Source organism: Triturus cristatus, chromosome 7 (genome assembly GCF_964204655.1).
Source record: "Triturus cristatus chromosome 7, aTriCri1.1, whole genome shotgun sequence".
Taxonomy (NCBI): Eukaryota; Metazoa; Chordata; class Amphibia; order Caudata; family Salamandridae; genus Triturus; species Triturus cristatus.
Window position 1 is genome coordinate 485,752,444 of NC_140590.1, and position 20,444 is coordinate 485,772,887.

The 20,444-nt window shown below is 46.3% G+C and overlaps 1 protein-coding gene across 1 annotated transcript in view; it reads left to right on the forward strand.

Annotated features, from left to right (window-relative positions):
• Positions 1-20,221, forward strand: part of STX8 (syntaxin 8) — a 975,973-nt gene extending 955,752 nt beyond the window's left edge. Inside the window, exon 8 of the mRNA XM_085616822.1 lies at positions 18,409-20,221. Coding sequence (XP_085472948.1) covers positions 18,409-18,476 — 68 coding nt within the window. The 3' untranslated portion in view covers positions 18,477-20,221. The remainder of the gene's footprint in view (positions 1-18,408) is intronic.
• Positions 20,222-20,444: the final 223 nt, after the last annotated feature.

Consider the following 20,444-nt stretch of genomic DNA (forward strand, 5'->3'; position numbering starts at 1 on the left):
TTTTGGGATTTCAACCCTGTCCAGAAGTTAAACTTCCCTACAACTTGCAACTCTGCACTCGAGAATACAGCCCGTCCACCTCCCCGGTATATTTGAATGGAAACGGGAAAAAAGGAAATGTGACTTGTTGATGCAGGGTTCAAAAACTAAAATATAAGTTGAGAAAAGCAACGATTACAAGCACAGGCTCGTATCTGATTGGCTTAGCCTTTATGGATGATATTGTGCTTGACATCACTGTTAACCAAGTCAATGACATAACATTTGACTCTGACGTAACTCAGGGTTTATAAAATACCTAAAACGGCACATATCTTTCAGACAGTTACAAAAACTGACATCACATTAGTTCAGACATGGTTTTCAGCTACTTATTTGAGAGTGTGGCGACGCATATGTTGGTTTTATCCCCATAATTGTGTTAAGCCAGGTGACTACACCATGTAACTTTCGGTCTTTGGGAATAGTTAGGTCTTACTACTAGACATTTTTTAGCTGCCTCGTTCCGTAAGACCATACCAGAAGCTTGTAATGCGATTATAAATCAGTCCCTTGCTTACAATACGTTGGCATTATTTTCACTGTAATTTGATTCACACTGGGTGGCTTTTTTTGTGCTTGTCCCTCCCCTGGAGCATATCCTCTTTACTATCCTTTGATTGGCTGAATTCTATCCTTTTACTACTCACATTAAGAGAACTACTTTTTTTCTTTTTCTTGTTCCAGACTGAGAGAGTACAAGTGATTTTTAGTTCTCTCCCTTGTCTACTACTTCCTCTGATAAACAGCCGCTCACCCACGTGTGCTTGCTCCCTCACCTCTATCTGCCTCCAAATTGATACAGTGCTTTCTCCACTCCTCCCTGACTTTTTCTTTGAAAAAGATTTTTTTCCCCAACCTTCATTGTTTCCTCACCCCTTTCACTCCCAATTGCTTCCATCCCACCCACTGCAATATACTCTTCAGTTAAACTCTCCCTCCATGCAGGTATTACATTTTATAAACATTTTGTTTGAGGAACTGGTAGCTGCCATTTCCTGTTGGCATGTTAAAATGCACTTTCACACATATAAAAAGTTTAATTTTTTTATTTATTGAGCCAAGTGGCATCCGCCATCTTTTACGGAAAATAAAAAAACAGAATAAAATGGTGCTCCTGACATTCTATCTGATAGAGACTTCTAGCCGCAAATTTGTAACCATAGAATTATCCTTAGGCGCCTGCCTGGATCAGGAAAATTTTCAAGCAGTGGCCCTCTGTGCTGGTAGGTGGTGGTGTTCTGCTCCGCATGGCGTCGTCCACGGCGGAAGTGACGTGCGTGGTACCTATATAGGCGACATCTTGACTCACTGATGTCAGTTCTTTCTTTTCTGTACCAGATAGCGCTGATCTGGTCTGAGCTACCCTTTTATCATTTTTTAACTGACTTTTTGCAACTTTTGGCCAACCTCTTTTGAGATCTACTCCTTGTGTGTAGTTATGTCATCTAAGAAACCAGCTGGTTTCAAGCCATGTGGGGCCTGTAACGAGCAGATGTCCGTGACATACCCCCACTTGGTGTGTTTGTTGTACTTGGAGGAGGACCATGACTCAAAGACCTGCGAGGACTGCCATGCCATGCTCCCCAAGCTGCTGAGACAGCTCTGCCTCAAGCTCCTCACCACCCGGTTTCAGTCGACTCCTTGATGTTCGAGGTCCCGTTTGTGCAGAAGGTCCCAGGACCGTTTGCGGAGCCCGTCCCGACAGTTGTTATCACTCTTAAAATCGCTGGGGGAAGTCGGTTAAGTTCCACAAACATAAGAAGCCCAAGAAGTCGAAGAGAGCTTCAACTTCACTGGGTCCGTGTCGCTTGAGTCGGTGGAACCTGAATCTGGGTCTGCTCTGCGCTTCCCCTCTTTCCCGGAGCCTGAGCAACCCCTGCCCAGTTTGAGGCCAGACTCCTCATATTTGGGTGGCTCGGCCCCTCTGAAGCACATTTGGGCCCCATGGGTGTGGGAGGGGCCACAACGGTGGGTTCGCCATCTGGGCCAGTAGGGCCCCATGGATTCCTTGCTGGACCAAGAGCAGAGCCTTCGGTGAGACCAAGACCTTCCTTGGCGCCGGTGCCAGTGCCGACGCCATCGATGACCCTAGGCAGCACCGCCCCCATTGTTATTCCCAACTCTGACATGGAGCTGAAGGGACGTCAACTGACACCGACCAGGCCATGCTTCCCTGAGAGAAGCCAGTGCCTTATTTACCTTATAGGCCTGAAGAGGTAGACGAATGAGAGGTGTCTATGCTCCCTTTTGGTTACCAGTTTCCTGAGGAAGAGCAGGAACAGGACAACTGGTAGGAGGAACTGGCGGGGGCAGACACCTCACCTGATCTCTCAAACTACCATGGCTACGTAGGAGGAAGCCTCTTTTCTGATGGTGGTGCTTAGGGTAGCTGAGGTCTTTGACTTTCAGTTGCCCACAGTGACCGTCAAGACGGGTGTCTTGACAGAGGTGTTTCAGCCAGGACTCTACCCTTCCGAACCCCTTCTACCATTAAATGAAGCCCTTGCAGATGTCCTGTTTGGGGCCTGGTCCAAGCACTGCACAGGAGCTCCTGTGCATAGGACGATTGCCAACCCCCTTCGCCCTTGTCCTGGGGATCCCAGTTTCCTCACCCAGAACTCCCCCCCCGGAGAGCTTGATGGTCCAAGCCTTCATGTCCAGGATTAACCCCGGGTCATTCTCTACCACTCCACCAGATAAGGAATCCAAAAGGCTTTACACCGTTGGCAAGAGAATGCTCTTTTCCTCCAGCCTAGCAGTGTGGTCGGTGAACACCACGTGCATTTCTGGCCATTATTCTCATATGATATGGGACTTGGTTGCACAAGTGCTGCCTATCGTCTTGGAGGACAGTATGGAGAAAAGTGGTCCCAGCATACAAATCATTCAAAACAAAACATTAAAAAACAGTTGACCAAAAAACTCAAGGAAATTCGAATGCCATTTAATCACATCGAATAGGTTTAAATGTTTAAATGAAGTCCACAATTTGAGCAACAATTTGTTAAAGTAATACACGTGCCCAGAGAAAGGGGTAAGGGAGTGAGTGAATTAGTGTGGGATTTGAGAGGAAGTGAACACAATGATAAATACACTAAATTACAATCAAATTGATCGGCATACTTAAATCACTGCCGCATAATACATACAGATCAAATCATGGTCACAATATCAATCGTCTTGGAGGAGGCCAGAGCTATACTCACCAAGACTATTGCAGACGGGCGAGATGCAGAAAAGTTCACCATGAGATGTGGGCCCACCACCACCGACTCGCTGGGCAGATCGATTTCTTCGCCAGTGGCCTGGTAGCACATACGCCTCACTGAGAACAACTGTTTTTTCAGGGGATGCCCAGTCTTCCCTCGTGGACATGGCCATTGATGGCTCTTGCCTCTTTGGAGAGAAGGTGGATTCAGTGCCAGAGCGCTTTAAGGACAGCAGAGCTACGGCCAGCTCCTTGGGCTTGTTTATGGCCTCTTGTTAACCACAAATGCCGCTTTAGTGGCCTTGGAAGGATCTCCAACTGCGCCCTTACCCTCTCATTCACCACAGCCAACATCTTCCCAGCCTTTTTATGGCTAAAGGCCCGGGTCCCACAGACAGCATGGAACAGGAGGGTAGGAGTCAAGTCAGTCCACTAATCCCCTAGCAGCCTCTGCCTGCAACCTCTTTAGTTTGCCCTCCAACCACCATGGACATCCAGTGGGAGGCAGGATTCTCCATCACTTGCCACACTGACGGCATGTGACATCAGACTGTTGGGTCTTCCAGATTGTTCAAAGGGGCTACTCCCTCCCCTTTGTGACTACCCCACCACCCATGCCACCCACATACAATTGGCTGATGGAGGAGCATCTCTCGTTGTTCTGACTAGAAGTACAGGTTCTCTTGGCAAAGGAAGCCTGCCTGAGAAGTAGATCATGGTTGTTATTCCTGCTACTTTCTGGGGCCCAAGAAGGATGGAGGACTAATCCCAAATCTGCGCCTTCTCAACCTCAACTTGAGGAAAGAGAAATTCAAAATTCTCACGCTCACTGATGTCCTGTTTGCCCTCGACCTGGGAACATTGGACTTACAGGACACATATTTCAATATCCTCGTCCTGCCTGCAGATAGATGTTACCTGCTGTTCACCTTGGGCCAGAAGCACTTTCAGTTTGCTGTGCTTAAAAGTGCCCCTAGGGTGTTCACGAAAGTGATGGCAGTGGTTGCTGTTCATCTGTGGGGGTCGGGGATTCCAGTCTTCCCTACCTTGATGATTGGCTGTTGAAAGCGGGCTTGCCCCTGGCAGACTACTACAAACCTCCTGCATTCGCTGGGATTCACTCTCAATGTGCCAAAGTCACGCCTGACTCCCTCTCATGCGCTCCTTATCATTGGAGCCATTCTGGACACAGTGCCTATCTTCCTGAGTGACGAGCCCAGGATATTCAGGCTGTGCTTCAGATGTTTCAGCCTCTATCCTGAATATCAGTGACATTGACTCTGAGACTGTTGGGCTTCATGGTCTCCTGTCCTGCATCCTGGTTGTTACTCATGCCCGATGGCATATGTGTGCTCTTCAGTGGGATCTGAAGTCCTAGTGGGCACAGAATCAGGGAACTTTCTCTGACATGGTTCAGATCTTGGAGGGAAGTGCTAAAGATATGCAGTGATGAGTAATGAACCGCGATTGGGTGAGTGGCAGACCCCTCTGCCTTCCCCACCCAAAACTGACTGTAGTGACAGTTGCCCCCGGTGGGCTGGGGCGGCCACCTAGGTGCGGTGGAGATCAGATGCTTCTAGAATCCGGCGGAGTCCGAACTCCACGTCAACCTGTTGGAGCTCCAGGCAGTTTGCTTGCCACAGAAAGCCTTTCTTTCTTCGATCAGAGGAAGACTGGTGCAGATATTCATAGCCAAGAGATATTGCAACAAACAGGACGGGTGGGGTCATGGACTTTTTGCCAAGACGCCCTGTGTCTCTGAACATGCCTGGAGCAGCAGGGCATTTCCCTCTGAATGCCAGAGCAGACATATTCAGCCGCAGATGCCTAGCAGATCGCGAATGGCATCTACATCCGGAGGTGGTGCAAATTCTCTTTCACCAGCCTTGGTTAGATCTGTTCGCCACCAAGAGAATGCTCAATGTCAGAAGTTTTACCCGCTCGAGTTTCCAAGGTGACTCTTGCTCACAGACGCTTTTCATCTCAAGTAGAGCTCCAGCCTCCTGTACACTTTTCGGCAAATACCACAACTGCCCAGAGTTCTCAAGAAGATCAGGAATGACTGGGCCCAAGTCATTCTTGTGGTTCCGGATTGGACATGGAGAGTCTGGTATCCTGAGCTGTTGAACATGTGCATCGGTCCTCCAGTCAGGCTTCAAGAGCATCTCCTGTTGCAGCAACAGGGGGAGGTACTCCATCCGAACCTGCACACTCTTGACCTTCATGCGTGGGGATTAAGCGGCGACAGTGGACAGTTTTTGACCTTCGTCCCGAAGTCTGTAACATTATCCTGGCAGCCAGGCATCCAATCCCAACCCACCCCACCCAGGGCAGTATACACATGCAGCTGGAACACGTTTGGGTCATGGTGTGCCTCCCACAACATTGACACCCTTTCTGCACCCCTATCTCAAGTTCTATTGTTTGCATTATCTTTGGCCCAGCAGGGCTCTGCTCTGTGCAGTTAAGGGTTACCTTTCTGCCAATTCCACATTTTGTGTTTGCCAAACCAGTCCTCTCTCTTTAATTCATCCATAGTGACTAGGTTCCTTAAAGGCCACATGTTTCCCCCTACACCATTCATAATGCCTCAGTGGGACCTCAATTTGGTTCTCACTTTTCTCACATGTACATCTTTCGAGCCTCTCCACAGTTGCCCTTTCAGCCCTTGGCCTTAAAAACTGCAGCCTTAGTGACCATAACATCAGCCGGGAGAGTCAGAGTTACAGTGACTCTCTGTGCAACCTCCATACATTAAATTTTACCCGGACAAGCTGGTCCTCTGTACACATGTCTCCTTGCTTCTAAAGGTTGTCACTCCATTCCATGTAGGCCAGAACATGACCCTGCTTACTTTCTTTGCTCTACTTCATCCCACCAAAGAGGGTGGGGGGAGACTGACAGGGTTGCATCTTCTACTATTTTGTGTCTGTGTTTTTGACATATTGCACATTTATGTGTTGTTCAATGTCTGCAATGTTATGGCCAAGGCACCGTTGCTTTTAAACCATCTGCAGCTTAACAACTTTTAATTTCTTTTTTGAAGGTTCTTTCATTCCAGTTTCATCTCCCACTTTATCTCACTGGTTTCTTATATAGCACCTTGTGACACTGCCTTATTTCACAGTTACAAATGATGGTTGTTGCTGGTGTGACTTTTGCTGTTGGATATGAGGGGATTGCAGTAATACTGGATTGGGAAAGGTGGCTAATCAATGCTACTGCTTTTCAGTAGTGGGATATTATCATCTAGGGGTGGCAATTTGTGCAAAAAACAGATATTTCTATTGTCAGGGTGATCATAGGCTTAGCAGGCGACTCCTGGTTTTGGGGCAGAAGTAGCTTACTCCTTTTAGGTATTTGCTGGATGGTTATAATGAAACCACAACATTATGCACTTTATTTAGGGTTGTCCTGGAGGGTGGAACACATATTTATTGACCATCTGGGGCATCTACAAATAAATATTGGACAGCTAACTACCTCAGACTGAACTTTTCAAAATAAACATCAAATTGAATGGGTTAGCTTCTTTAGTTGTTATCTCATTCTTAAATAGTACTGCCTCATTAAAAAAATGATTATCTGCTTCACAGAATCTAAACCCATTGTGTAGAATCAGCCCAGGACAATTTAACCTTTATGGTCATTTTGTTTATAACAACAGATATTTGTACTCACAACAAATATATATCCCCTTCTGAGCTGGTATTCGAGCTCTTAACAAAGAAATTCAGAAATTTCTCTTGAGATTTTCACCACTCTCTTGGGTTAAATATGATAATTTAATCTTAACGATCTTCCTAGGGGCGCTAGAGGGCGCCAGGCAAGCTGGCCGCTCGATAGAGTAGCTCCGCCGGCCGAGCAATCCATCCGATCAGTATCCTGCAGCCCTGTCAGCAATATGCGCCCTATCTGCAACAAAACTGTGCCGGAGACCGGTGGGCAGCCTTTCCTGTGCCGAACTACGTTCTACGTCCTCCACCGCCCGCTACTCTTCTGGGCCTACGCTGCCGCATGGTGGCCCAGGCCAGGTCCTAGCTGCGTAACCTCGGTGAGTGCTGCGCTGTTCTGCTTGACCCCAGGGGATGGTGCAGGGGGTTCCTGCGGCTCGACTCGAGGTTAGAGGGCTGTGTGGGCGGGACGGGGGTGTCGGACGCCCCGGTACGGCCTTCTCTGTTAGGCTCGCTGGAGTGCGTGCCCTCCCCTTGCTCCCGTTCCGAGCGGTGGTCTGCCCGAGAGTCGCGGGCTGCCGGCGCCTCTCCTGTTACCACATAGTGCTCCTGGGCTGAGCTGGCGCGTGTTTCCGCGGCCTTCTGTGCAGTGTGGGTAGCGTCTGGTACGGTGGCGGGTGTTGTGACACCGGCCCTCCTCTGGCTCCGCTGCAATACCAGCTGGCAGGGCCCCTCTCTGACCGGCACTATCTCCTCACTAACGGCACTACGCTCTGCAGCCTGCACCGGAGACACGGAGGTGCAAGCTCCTGACGGCGCCTGAAATCGCTGTGAAGAGGTGGACTGGACGGCCATCTGACCTGCATTCCCAGGCGCTGCCTAACGGCCATCCTGCCTTGCTGTAGCCTGCTGCATCTGAGAGCACCCGCTCCAGTTGTCAGATGCTGGCACTCCTCTCCTCCTGTTACCTGCTGTACTACCTCTCCTTGTTGCTGCCACTTACCGTGACCCATCCGCAGGCGCCCTATCTCCTGTATACAAGCCCCTCGGCTCTGTTACCAGGTCTAGCCTCCCCGAATGAACTACTGCTGAGACCTCCTTGCTCCTCCCGCTCTGAATCTTCGCTTAGACTCCATAGCCGATCGCATCAGTGGATAGTGTGAGTTACGCTGCACCGGAGAATGTGACTTACGACTGGGGAGGTGTGCAGGGGTGCATGGTGCACTGAGGACTGCCTGCTGTCACGTAGAGTACACACCGCTGTCTGCCCGTGACCTGTGCCCATGCTGCTGCGGCCCCTCTCTATGTGAGATTTACTTCACCGCTACTCTGACTATACTGGGATTGCAGTGTGTGAACTGCCACGTTGTCGCGCAGTGCCCTATCTTTCGTACCCCTGCCGCCGACTGCTGGACTCCGGATTATAGCGTCTCGGGCGTCGTTCGTGGGATCACCATCTTTCTGCCCAGCTGCACCTCACAGCCTTATCACTGCCATGGGGAAATCTGAGCGCAGCCAACCGCGCCTCACCTTTGAGCCCAGCAGATCCATGAAAACCTCTCAGCAGGCCGCTTCGGACTCCGAGCTGGACACACCTGGCGACCAACTGTCTAATATCGACAAGATGCTCCTTGCAGTCCAAGCCAGCCTCCAAACCATCGACGGGAAGATTGATAATTTGAACTTACGTATGGATCATATGTCGCAGAAACTAGACAAACACGCAATGCTTCTAGGAGAGGCCAAGATACGTATCTCTGATGCGGAGGACAGTCTGCAGCAAGTGACTGAGAAAGCGACATCCATGGAAAGGGTATTGGCCGTCATACAAGCCCGCAACGAAGATTTGGAGGCCAGATCGCGTCGCAACAATGTGCGCATCACGAGTCTACCGGATTCCACCAATACTGGCCACCTTGAGACCTACGTAGAAAAACTTTTCCGGGACATCTTCGGGGTGGAACACCTGTCTCAAGTGCTAATTGTGGAACATGCCCACAGGTCCCTTGCTGCTCGACCTCTGCCGGGCGCGGCGCCATGCCCCATCATAGCTCGCCTGCTCAACTATCGCGACCGCAGCGCTATCCTCCGTATGGCCAGGGAGAAAGGCACTATAACATACGATGGCAGCACTCTTGCGTTCAACCCTGACTTCACTGCTGCAGTGTGTGAGAAAAAGAATTCTCTTGGGTATGATAAACCGCCTTCTCCTCAGATATACAAAATCATGTCATGCATATATCAATCACTCTTGCTTTCAGTTGGAATTACAAAACTGCTAGTATTCAGCCAAACTCAAACTAGAATGTGGATCACCAAAATAACAACCGCATGTGATTAAATGATAAAGAAACTAAGTCAGTTAAAAATTTATATCACAATTTATTAAGAATGATATGATCACATATCTACATTCATGATAATGAATAAGTTCATACAGTACTCTAAAGATAAAATACACCAAAAACATATAAATATACAATAACAAAGTAGGAGAGCAAAAATGTAATGTGAAATCAATATATTCATTAAAGAAAGGTGTAACTCCAGTATAAATCAATGTATAAGGATCATTGGTCTATTATTTTCACAATAGATCCTCAAATGAAACAGTTCCTGGATTTTAGCCAATTCTTAATAACACAAGCGTCGACGCGTTTCGGTGGTCGTTGCTTATTTAAGTTCCACCTTCATCACGACAAGAATAATAAAATCTCTCCAAATTTTCATAAAAACATAAGATAACCCCTACTGTGGGTTAGATCCACTCAAAGGAACAGACTTATTACTAGTTCCTATTGTGCATGTATTCCTGATGGAGTACCCTAGTGCATCAATGTGTTCCAACTATTGGATCCTCAATAATCACACTGAGATATAAGATCTATATACGTCTATATAGATGGGTCCAACCCGATTATTCAGCGGAATCCGCAAAAGTATAATAGGATTTATATTAATTGATGGGATCTTCTCATGGAAGGCATGTATTCACATCCACCGGATTTCAGAAAGCGGCAATCCAGTTTTCAAAACCGGCGATTCTGTTGTCATCTAGAAGGTCTGCATCTTTCCTGCTTTTGACACAGCTGGACTAAGAGGTATTTTCTCTGTTCCAACAAGGAATCGTCCCGCAGGGAAGTATCTGCTGCAGTGCAAGAAGCCTGACGTGAATACCAGCCAGTGAAAAAACTTCTCATAGCGGCACAGACTTCCTACGCCATGCTCTACCCAGCGCGACTGCGGGTCATGGATAATGGCAAGCCTCAGATCTTCACCACTCCAAAAACCACCATGGACTATGTGAAGACTGTATGAGGTACTTGATAGACGCCTTTCAAAAATCTCCATCGGAATTTATAATTGGCGTTCTTTTGCCTCTCTTGTCGGATATACGTTTGGATACTGCTATAATATTAAATCGAACCCTGAGCTCGCAGCGTCCTCAAGTCCCTGGAATCGCCTTTCTGAACCCTTTGAGGTCATGAAAAATTCCTTCCCTCCTTTAGAGGGCTATTAGCAGCGAACCACCTGATCCAAGGTGTTCATTGTGTGTCCCACACGTTTGTAATTACCACTGCCCTGATGAAGGTGTAGCCCTCCCCGGGCTTAACACCGAAATGTGCGTTGGCTTGTATTATTTTGTGCCTACCTGAAGACCCCGTCTACTTATGCGACTGGGAGAGCACAAATCTACTGGAACTGTTATTCCCTGGAATTGCTATTTCTTGAATTTTGTTGATTTTAACCTTTGCATGAAATGATCTGTCTTTGAATTTTGTGTTTGTTGATTAAATGAGTATGTTGTGGGAATGATTGTGTGTATGATTGTTTTTGTGTGGGACTTGCATATTTCTGTATTGTGCAATTTGTTATTTATTTGTCTCCTAATTGATAATTATCCTGATCCTCTATATTGAAATAAATTGATTTTGAAAATCTTCTTTCTTGTCCTTTTAACCCCCTGTGTCAGTCGCGGTATTTGGTTGTTTATTTAATCCAGACCCTATTTTGGGCTCATTTATATCACTTTGCTATAGGCAGATGGCACTTTAGTTTTCATATTGGTTTCTTTATCCCTGTTGCCTCTGCCTATTTATTGTTCCTTCAGGGGTCCCCCTTACATTGGATATCATGCGTCATTGACAGGCTGACACCATTACTATTGCTCGGCCACCACCCACTCCAATGGGAGGGATTTCGCCCTCCAGCGCTCCCAAATGGGTGATCTCCATTTCAGTTCACTACATTGGTGCCACTTTTTGGGGCAATCTCGGGAGGTTTGGGATGGCTTTGGCATGTTGGGATCGCTAAAGTGGGTGGGGGTGATGGGGTGGGTGAGTTTTGAAAGGTTTGTTTATGTGGCTGTCTATCTCATCACATTTGCGTGCATTATGATTATGTTTCCCTATACTATGAAGGTATCGTGCAAAAGATATCATGTGTTTGATTTCCACGCTGCTCAGTATGTAATTACTTGCCTCACATGGAATGTAGAGGGGCTTAACTCACCTAAGAAGATACACCAGGTGTTAGCATATTTAGATCGTCACGATATCACGGTTGCTCTCTTGCAGGAAACGCACCTGACCCCGCAATCCGATGACCGCGCTGGGTCCAAATGGGCTGGCTATAGACTGGCCTCCTCCTACTCCTCTTACTCACGAGGCGTACTCACACTGGTCAAGAAGAATGTCCCGCTCACCATGCTCAAAACCTACACTGATGACGCTGGGCGGTTTGATATGGTGCAGGGTAAGCTAGCAGGCAACCTAGTCACAATCGTCAACACCTACGGTCCGAACATTGATGATCCAACCCTCTTTGAGCATATCATTTCTACGCTGCAGGCCTGGCCTGAAGCTGTAATCTTATGAGGGGGGACTTTAACACACACTTAGACCCCAACCAACATAAAGTGGTAAAGGAGGGCGGTCCCCTAAAACAGCCCGGGTCATTAATGAGGGAATGGATGAGCTAGGGCTGATAGATGTCTGGCTTCACAGGAATTGGGACAAACGGGAGGGCACACATGTTACCATAGCGCATGGAAGCTGGTCTCGTTCAAATTATTGGTTACTGAGCAAATCGGCGGGGGGCTGGGTGTCTCTGGTGGAGGGTCTGCCCCCCACACTGTCCAATCATAACATAGTCCGCATCACACTGCAACTTCCACACACTGCCCACCGTTCATTCACTTGGCGACTCCGCACAGAAGCCTTGCTAGATCCTCTCTGTCACGACTATCCAAGACGCCATCACACAATATTTTTCCCACAACAAGGGCTCGGGTGACAGCACGATTACACTTTGGGAGGCCTTCAAGGCGACTATTCGAGGCACATGCATAAGTACGGCTGCTGGCATTTTGAAAAATCTGCGGGGACAGCTCACTATACTTGAAACTAAACTACATGACCTTGAGCGTGCCTACGAGTCCTCGCCATGCGATCAGACGCTGGCATCGATCAGGGAAACCACATTGGAATACACTGAACTAGCGAAGCGTGAGATCAAATACCTTGCGAGACGGCACGTTGCCCGAGCATACGGGGAGGAAGGGTGACCGGGACGTCACCTAGCAAATAAGATAAAAGAACGTCTGCAATGCCACAATATCACCAAGATCACTGATGATGCTGGCTGCGACCACTATACCACCCCGGAGATTTTAGCGCAATTTCGCATGACATATGCCGAACTCTACACTTCACGAGGCGTGGCTGATGATGACGAATTAGACACTTATCTTGCAGATATTGCCATCGCCTGGCTGTCGGATGTCCAAAGGGAGTTTCTGAGCTAACCGGTCACAGAAGAGGAGGTCCGCGCAGCGATTAAATCCCTCCCAAATAAGAAGGTCCCTGGCCCGACGGATTCCCTAGCAAATTTTATAAAGAATTTGCAGAGGAACTTAACCCCCACTTACTAGAGATGTACGCTGAGGCATACGACTCGTGTAAACTGCCCCCTACCCTTCGAGAAGCTCTAATCATTGCACTGCTCAAAAAAGACAAACCGCCCCATAGATGCGACTCGTATAGACCACCGTCGCTAATTAACACAGACGCCAAGATATTGGCTAAGATCTTAGCCGTCCGGTTGCAGCCCTTTATGCAGGGTCTGGTCCTACTGGATCAATGTGGCTTTATTCCAACTAGATCCACCTCGCACAATTTGCACACTCTTTTTGCCATGTTTTATCTTCTTGACCCGGGATTACAGGCGGCGGCCGTAATGTTGGATGCCGCCAAGGCTTTCGACTCTATAGAATGGAGCTATCTGTTTAATATCCTGCGTTGTATGGGCTTCCCTCCCATGTTTATCCAATAGATATGACTCCTATACACTGAACCGACGGCCCGTGTCAGAGTGGGGGGGGGTAACACATCCGACCCCATAAATATCACCAGAGGAACGCGACAGGGCTGCCCCCTCTCGCCCCTTCTTTTTGCACTGACACTGGAGCCTCTTGCCTATATTGTTAGGCAGCAGCACCGCGCCTCAGCCCTGCGGTTTGTGCATCGTCCTGTCGGCATGTCACTTTATGCAGATGACATGCTGCTTTTTATACGTGAACCGCACACCTACATAGCTCCAATACAGTTTCGGGCTGTTCTCCGGCCTACAAATTAACTGGTCCAAATCGGTGGTGGTCCCACTGACGCAATGCACCCTCCCATACGAACTAGACTTCCCGCTGGAGTGGGCAATGGACCCCGTGAAATATCTCAGGGTGTGGGTGCATAGAGACCCTGACACAGTAATACGTAACAACTATGGCCCTGCATATGTGAAGCTGGAGCGACAGGTAGACAAATGGGTGAAACTACCGTTCTCAATGGCCGACCATATCGCTCTAATCAAAATGGTGGTGCTGCCCCAATATTTATATCTATTAAGCAACATACCGATCCCTCTCACAAAACATTTTTTTTAAACGGTTGGATACCTGCTCCTTAGACTTATTTGGGGTGGTAAGAAGGCCCGGGTGAGTTGGGAAACACTAACACTGGATTACAAACAGGGTGGATTCGGTGTGCCCGATTTTTACTTATATTACCTGTGTACTCACGCACAATACGCACACTACTGGCTTGGCGCACACAAATTCATCCCACATGTAGCAGTGGAGGATGGGGACGCCCATCCCATCCCGCTGAGCTCTATATTGTCACATTGCAGACGACAGACTCCATGCTCTGAGATCAACACAGTAGACGTCACAATAGGAGCTAGGCAGGCTCTAGATCGAATGGCCGACAAATTTCTGTTGTACTCCCCCTTTTCCCTTTAGCATATCATTCAAACTTATCAGTGACACACAACGCAGGTGCTAACGTGTACTGCAGCAAGTTGGGCTAGTTCAGATGCAAGATTTATTTCCAAATGGGGTCTTCCTGACGGACAATGACTTAAATTTCATAACGAATAAAACACCGCTATTCATATTTCAATTCCACAGACTCAAAAAGGCGATACAAGCTCATTACCATACCTTCCCTGCAGAGCCTTTGACTTTGCAAACTCTACACACCCTACTGGTCTGCCCCACGCATCACTAACTTCTCACCAAACTATACCGATCTGCTAAGGAGGAGATAAGGATGCCACATAATAGCAGCTTAACCAAGTGGAACAAACGCTTGATTCCGCCGCTTATGCCTAGGGACTGGGAGTATTGTTGCCAACTAACAGGTGCCCTCACATCCAACGGTAATCTCTGGATAATTCACTTCAAATATATTCATCAAGTGTACTATACCCCGCACAAGCTGTTCCAATATGGGCTCCGGGACACTGATATGTGTAGGAGGTTTGGCACGGCTGGTGCTGACTTCTGGCATCTTTCCTGGGAATGCCGCAGGGTGCCTCTGTTCTGGGAGGGCGTGATCTGCACACTGTCCAAAATCACCGGCCTCGAACTAAAATGCTCACTGCATGCGTGCCTTCTGGGTCTTGTGCCCTCTGTAAAGGGGGCAACTGGTAAAAATTGCTCTACTCATGGCTTAGAGGTGTGTAGCGATGTTGTGGGAAAGCACAGCTGGACCATCAACAGCACGGTGTTTCCGAGATCTGGTGGCCTGCCGCAGCAACTTGGTACTCTATAAGGAAGAACTGCCCACTGCCTCTAAACCGCATGATATCTGGGAGCCGTTACTACAATACTTGAGATCAGTTGAGCAAGCTAAGTCCCCAAAGAATTCGGACGACTGAGTGTGTGATTAATGCGTCATTATACCTGTTACCTCATCATTTTATGTGGAATACTGATATGCTGTATCTGAGTGACATGGCTGTTCAGCCACGTTTTGTTCTGATCGATATGCAATTTTGTCATGTCTATTGCTAATGGATTGTAAGCTGTATATGTTCAATAAAACTTAATTTTAAAAAAACGATCTTCCTCTGCCTTGTCCTTTGTCCTATTTTTTAAAGTGGGCACTTCTTTGCCTCTTACTGACCTCTGGCTCTGCTGAGTTAGAGAAATGGGAGGGGAGTGAAGAAAGGAGAAGGCCAGAACAGTAAGGATTGCGAAAGAAGGTCAAGTAGAAAAAGAAGGGTGGTAAATACAGAGACATGAGAGAGATAGGCGGTACAGAGAGACTTTAGGCAAGTAAAGAAAGGTCAGATAGACAAAGACACAGAGAGGTGGAAAGCAAAAAATGGTAGCTAGCTAAAGGGAGTGTGGAAGAAAGATAGGAAAGGTTTTCAAATGAGGTAGAGATAGCGAGAAAGATGAAAAGAGCGAGAGGGGTGAGTTAGAGAGATAGGTAAAATGGAAAAAGGTAGAGGCTCAGAGAGTGATGAGTTAGCTAGAGGATCAAAAGGAGAAGAGGTAAAACAGGCTATGTAAAGAGAGTTGTGAGTCAGAAAAAAAGAGATCGGGCAACGATAGAGATGGGGTGTGGAGGAGAAAGGTGAAGCAGAGGGGTGGAGGTGAGGTATAGAAAGAAAGGTGAGTGTATTATAGTGGTGGCGTGAACATTGACTAGGTAGAGAGAGTTAAGCTGTGAAAGATAAAGACGGGAGGTAGAAAGATGTACATAAAAATGCAGAGAGAAAGAAGTGAGGAAGAGGTGGGTGAGTTAAACCAGAACAGATGGGCACAATTCAAGACTCTGACGCTGGTTTTTAAGGTCCTTCATTGAACGGGACCTGAATTCGTAACACAGCAACTCTATTGGTACTCCCCCACCAGAACCCTACGATCCTCAGATGCTAAATTGGTAACAGTTCCCAGGGTGAAGAAGGCCAATTGGGGTGGTAGAAGTTTTGTAGTCAATGCAGCCAGGGCATGGAATGCTCTCCCTCTATCTCTAAGAAGTACGACCAATCTTCTTCCATTCCGAAAGACATTGAAAACATTTCTTTTCAATTATTGATCCTCCATATCCCCCTTCCTGACTCGATCCCTCTCTTGGCTTTCTCTAAGCGCCAGGACACCTTTTTGGTAACAGTTGCGCTCTATAAATGCCCTTAACATAACATAACATAACAATAGAGGGCGGTAGCAAGAAAGGAGTAAGACAGTAAATCAGCTGGGGTATAGGAAACAGCGGTAGAAAGGGTTGAAATGAATAAGTGTGGAAGAGAGGATGAGTTGAACTAGAACGGAGGGGCAGAAATAGAGCAGAGATATTCATAGAAAGAGAAAATGATAGACCTAGAGGTAGCAAGAAAGGAGTGAGCTAGAGGGAGCAGAGAGGTTGAGAGACGGTGGTAAGATAAGGTAACAAACAAATGATGAGGTAAATAGAGAAAATAAATAATGAGAGAGCTGGGGTAGGAAGAGGTGAAGGTTAGAGAAATAAGGGAGGTAGAGAGCAGTACGGCTGAGAGGTGTAGAGACATGAAGCATAGAGAGATGGAGAGAGAATGATATGAAGGTAAGAGGAGTTTGAGAGATGAGAAGTAGATGGAGGGGAGTTTCGAAAGATGAGATGGCAACAGCATTAAGGTGCAGAGAGAGGGGGGAAGTAAAAAGACATTTGAGGTACAGCGAGGGATAGAGTGCTACAGATATATATAGGAGCACGCACAGTGGTGAAGACATGAGAAAAATGGAGGAGGGGTAGGTACACAGAGATGGGTAGAGAGAGAGGTAATGAGAGAGGGGTCACCCAGTGCCTAAGAGCACACATGTTGAGGATAGACATGCAAAGCATGTACGTGTACACCACAAAGCTGTGAAGCAGTCATATCTGGCTGCCAAATAAAAAAATAATAATACTTATGCACAATATTGATCATTCCTGGACACCTTAGACAGTGGTCCACATACTCTGGAGAAGGCATGGGCTTGTACATCAAGAGCCTGTGTACGTAAGCCTCCGCCTGTCTGCTGCAAGCACCATTGATGACAGTCCTATGAAGAGGAAATAGCGTGCAGTCCTTGGAGCTCCAAGTCATCTATCATACAGAATGTGATCTGCTGGGTCAGGGGGATCTATGATGCAAATCCTTCACAGGGCACTTTTAGAAATAGAAACAAGGCTTGTAAGAATGAAATAAAAACAGAAAAACTCAGAAGATTACCTAAAATGTATCCTGTTGTGATGAAAAACAGTAATATGCTGTTAGTTGTGGTAAAAATGTATTAAATCTTACCCGAGCACCAATATAGTAATTGATTTCACTGATTTTATGCACATAATAAATTTTTCAGTTGCTCCTTTATACTTTTTCACTTACAGAGAATATCAGCTCATTGATTATGATCACATCGGCAATAACAGTTTTATTGATTATTGTTGTCTCGTGTTCGCTTGCATTATGTGAAGCTGCATAATCTGTTAGCAAAGAATGGGGACCGGGGGTTATGTTGTTTAGATGCATAATCGAACATGCAAATATCACTTTCTACCATATACTGTTTTGTCCTACCAGATTTTCCATGGGCAGTTTCATTTTCAGCACTGCACTGTAAATATTGTAATAAAACTATCAAAACAATCACAACAAACATCCGCTTTTGGTGACGTGTTTACATCATATTCTAGGTTGAGGATAAGTATCAAAGAAGGAGAAGCATCTTTGTCCTGAATGTAAAATTAAATATAAGGCTTTAATTCCATTAATAAGACACAAAGTTTTAGAATGAGATGCGCTTGTTCAGACGTGTGTCTTGAGATGGACAGTTACCACATTAATCTATGATCCCAGAGTTTAATTGAGACTCTAGTCAATTCCCAGATTATGAGAATGGTCTTTGACCACAGGAGCCCCAGCATTAAAACATAGGTCAAGAGCAACCAAGTAATATCAATGAAGAATGGATTTAATCCAAAAGGTCTTTAAATCGGCAAGCATGGGGGCTTTCAGAAGAATGTCCATGACCATGTACCAAATATTTACTGTATATTCAACCAGTGAACCTTTATGTGTTGTCCTTAACTAGAACATTGACTTTACAGAAAAGAAAAACACAAAATGACCATTGTGTAACTGAATTAACATTGTCCACTTTTCTTTTTGTTTCAGGCATGCTAGTTGTGATCGTCTTGCTTCTAATTGCAATTGTGGTAGTGGCTGTTTGGCCGACATCTTAACCGTTGATGGAGAGCTCTAAAGAATTCCTGTCCCATAGCCAAGGAGCACCATAGTCTGCCTCAAAAGAAGACCTGTCTACATCAGATGTCTGCATTACCAGAAACTCAAACCTAGTGGCACCTGATCCTTCCAGCCTTATTACACGCTCGAGGAGAACACAGAGGCTATCTGGGAGACTTGATTGGTCATCACGGTGAACGCTTCCGGGACAGCTATGCACTGAAGTTGTTTTTCTACAGTTTCTTGTTATCCATGGCTGGCGATGTGAATTCTCCAATTCATTAAATTAAATCACTATTTTAATCACATGTTCACTTACACCCTTGCCAGTATATTTTTGATCTGGCCTCTTGCGTCTTCAGTTTATAAATATTCTCACCTGCTTTTTACAAATGAGCGGGTAGGTGTATAGGTTTTTTTTCTTTACTTATTGCATTTGAATCAGATATTTGCTATTTTGAAACATCCCCTTTCTTGCCATAAGCAAATCCCAGTTTCCTAGTTGTGCACAGGACTTGCCACGTACTATCAGATGGCATTTCTCAATGCCTTTTCATAATATGTTGTTTCCCATAAGCCTCACTCTTGCTAATGTTGCATATCCTTTCCAAAGCCGCATTCTTTAGGCTTTCCCATCTCACATGGGTACTCCCATTACCTTTGTTTAAAGCTCAGTGATCCTTCCTTCTAAATGGCCCCTGATTAAGATTCAAACATTGCTGGCCAGATATTCAACATGATACTGTCTGTCCCAGTTATTCCTTTGGGCAGGATATGCACATGTTTAGCAGAAATTAAGGTGATGCATTATTGACAGCAGCCATTGTAGATCTCTCCAGGCTTAAACAGGAACAACGAAGCTAGGAAGGTGTCGATTACTGAATAGAGGACTGCAGAAAATTGTTGCCTACTTGACCTTTCTGTAAAAGCGACTTTTAAAAGTATCCCCAATCCTTTCTTTCATCGCTCTATGTTCTGTGTGTTTTGGAAGAGTAATTAGTAGTTTGTGTCCTACTCATTCCAGGGCAGGCTGTCTCTTCATGCATGTCTTCAATGAGAAAGGACTCTCTTTACCAGAAACCTTTCAGGTTGCTGTCATTGCTTACACCAGGCTTAATTGAACATCTGCTGGCCTGTGTAGATTGTTATGGTAGGTTATCCTATTGCAGTTCCTTTGTGATGAATCCAGTCCTCCTCCCCCCCCCCCCCGTCACCATTGCCATTGCCGAATGAGTTCAATCATTGAGTCTGAGTATTGAATTGAGATGGGAACGTAACAACCACTGTGAGAGGGTCCAGGTTTTCTTTTCATCATTGTAATTCAGTCTAGATCTGCCTGTATCTTACATGATCAGTCTTTACTGTGAGTTTACGTTGCAGCTAGTTAAATTCTTTTGATGGCCTAACAGGTGACTGGAGCATCTCATTAATGATCCTGGAAGTGACCCAATTAGAGCATTCAGCCTGGAGGTTGGATATTCAGACCTGTGCTGTCCTCCGCTGAGCCCCACCAGTCTGTCTTCCACTGTCATTTCCTGAAGAAGGCCCCACTGGACTGGCAGATGGCCAGAACAAATTTTATTTTGAAAATGTGTGCTAAGGCTGAATCACAACTGTTCATTGAGGAAGTGTTTACCCCTGCCATCGTTTTCAGAAATCATTCATAGTGCCAACTAAAGTTTCAGATAATACAAGGCAATAATAAGAATAAATAAATATATATCTCTACTTGGAACACTTGCAATTTTGTCGATATGTTTTTATTGGTGATTTGATCTATTTTCAAACCGTTATGCTTATTATTAGCTACTAACTAGAAGAGGGGACAGTGTCTTATAACTGTGCCCTAATTAAGGCAATGCCACCTAATGATCGGTCTTACACCTGCCGCTGAGAAGGTCATTTGAACCTCATTCTTGATTGCCCAGAACAGCAGCGATTGCTACCAATAGTCACTGTGTCACCCT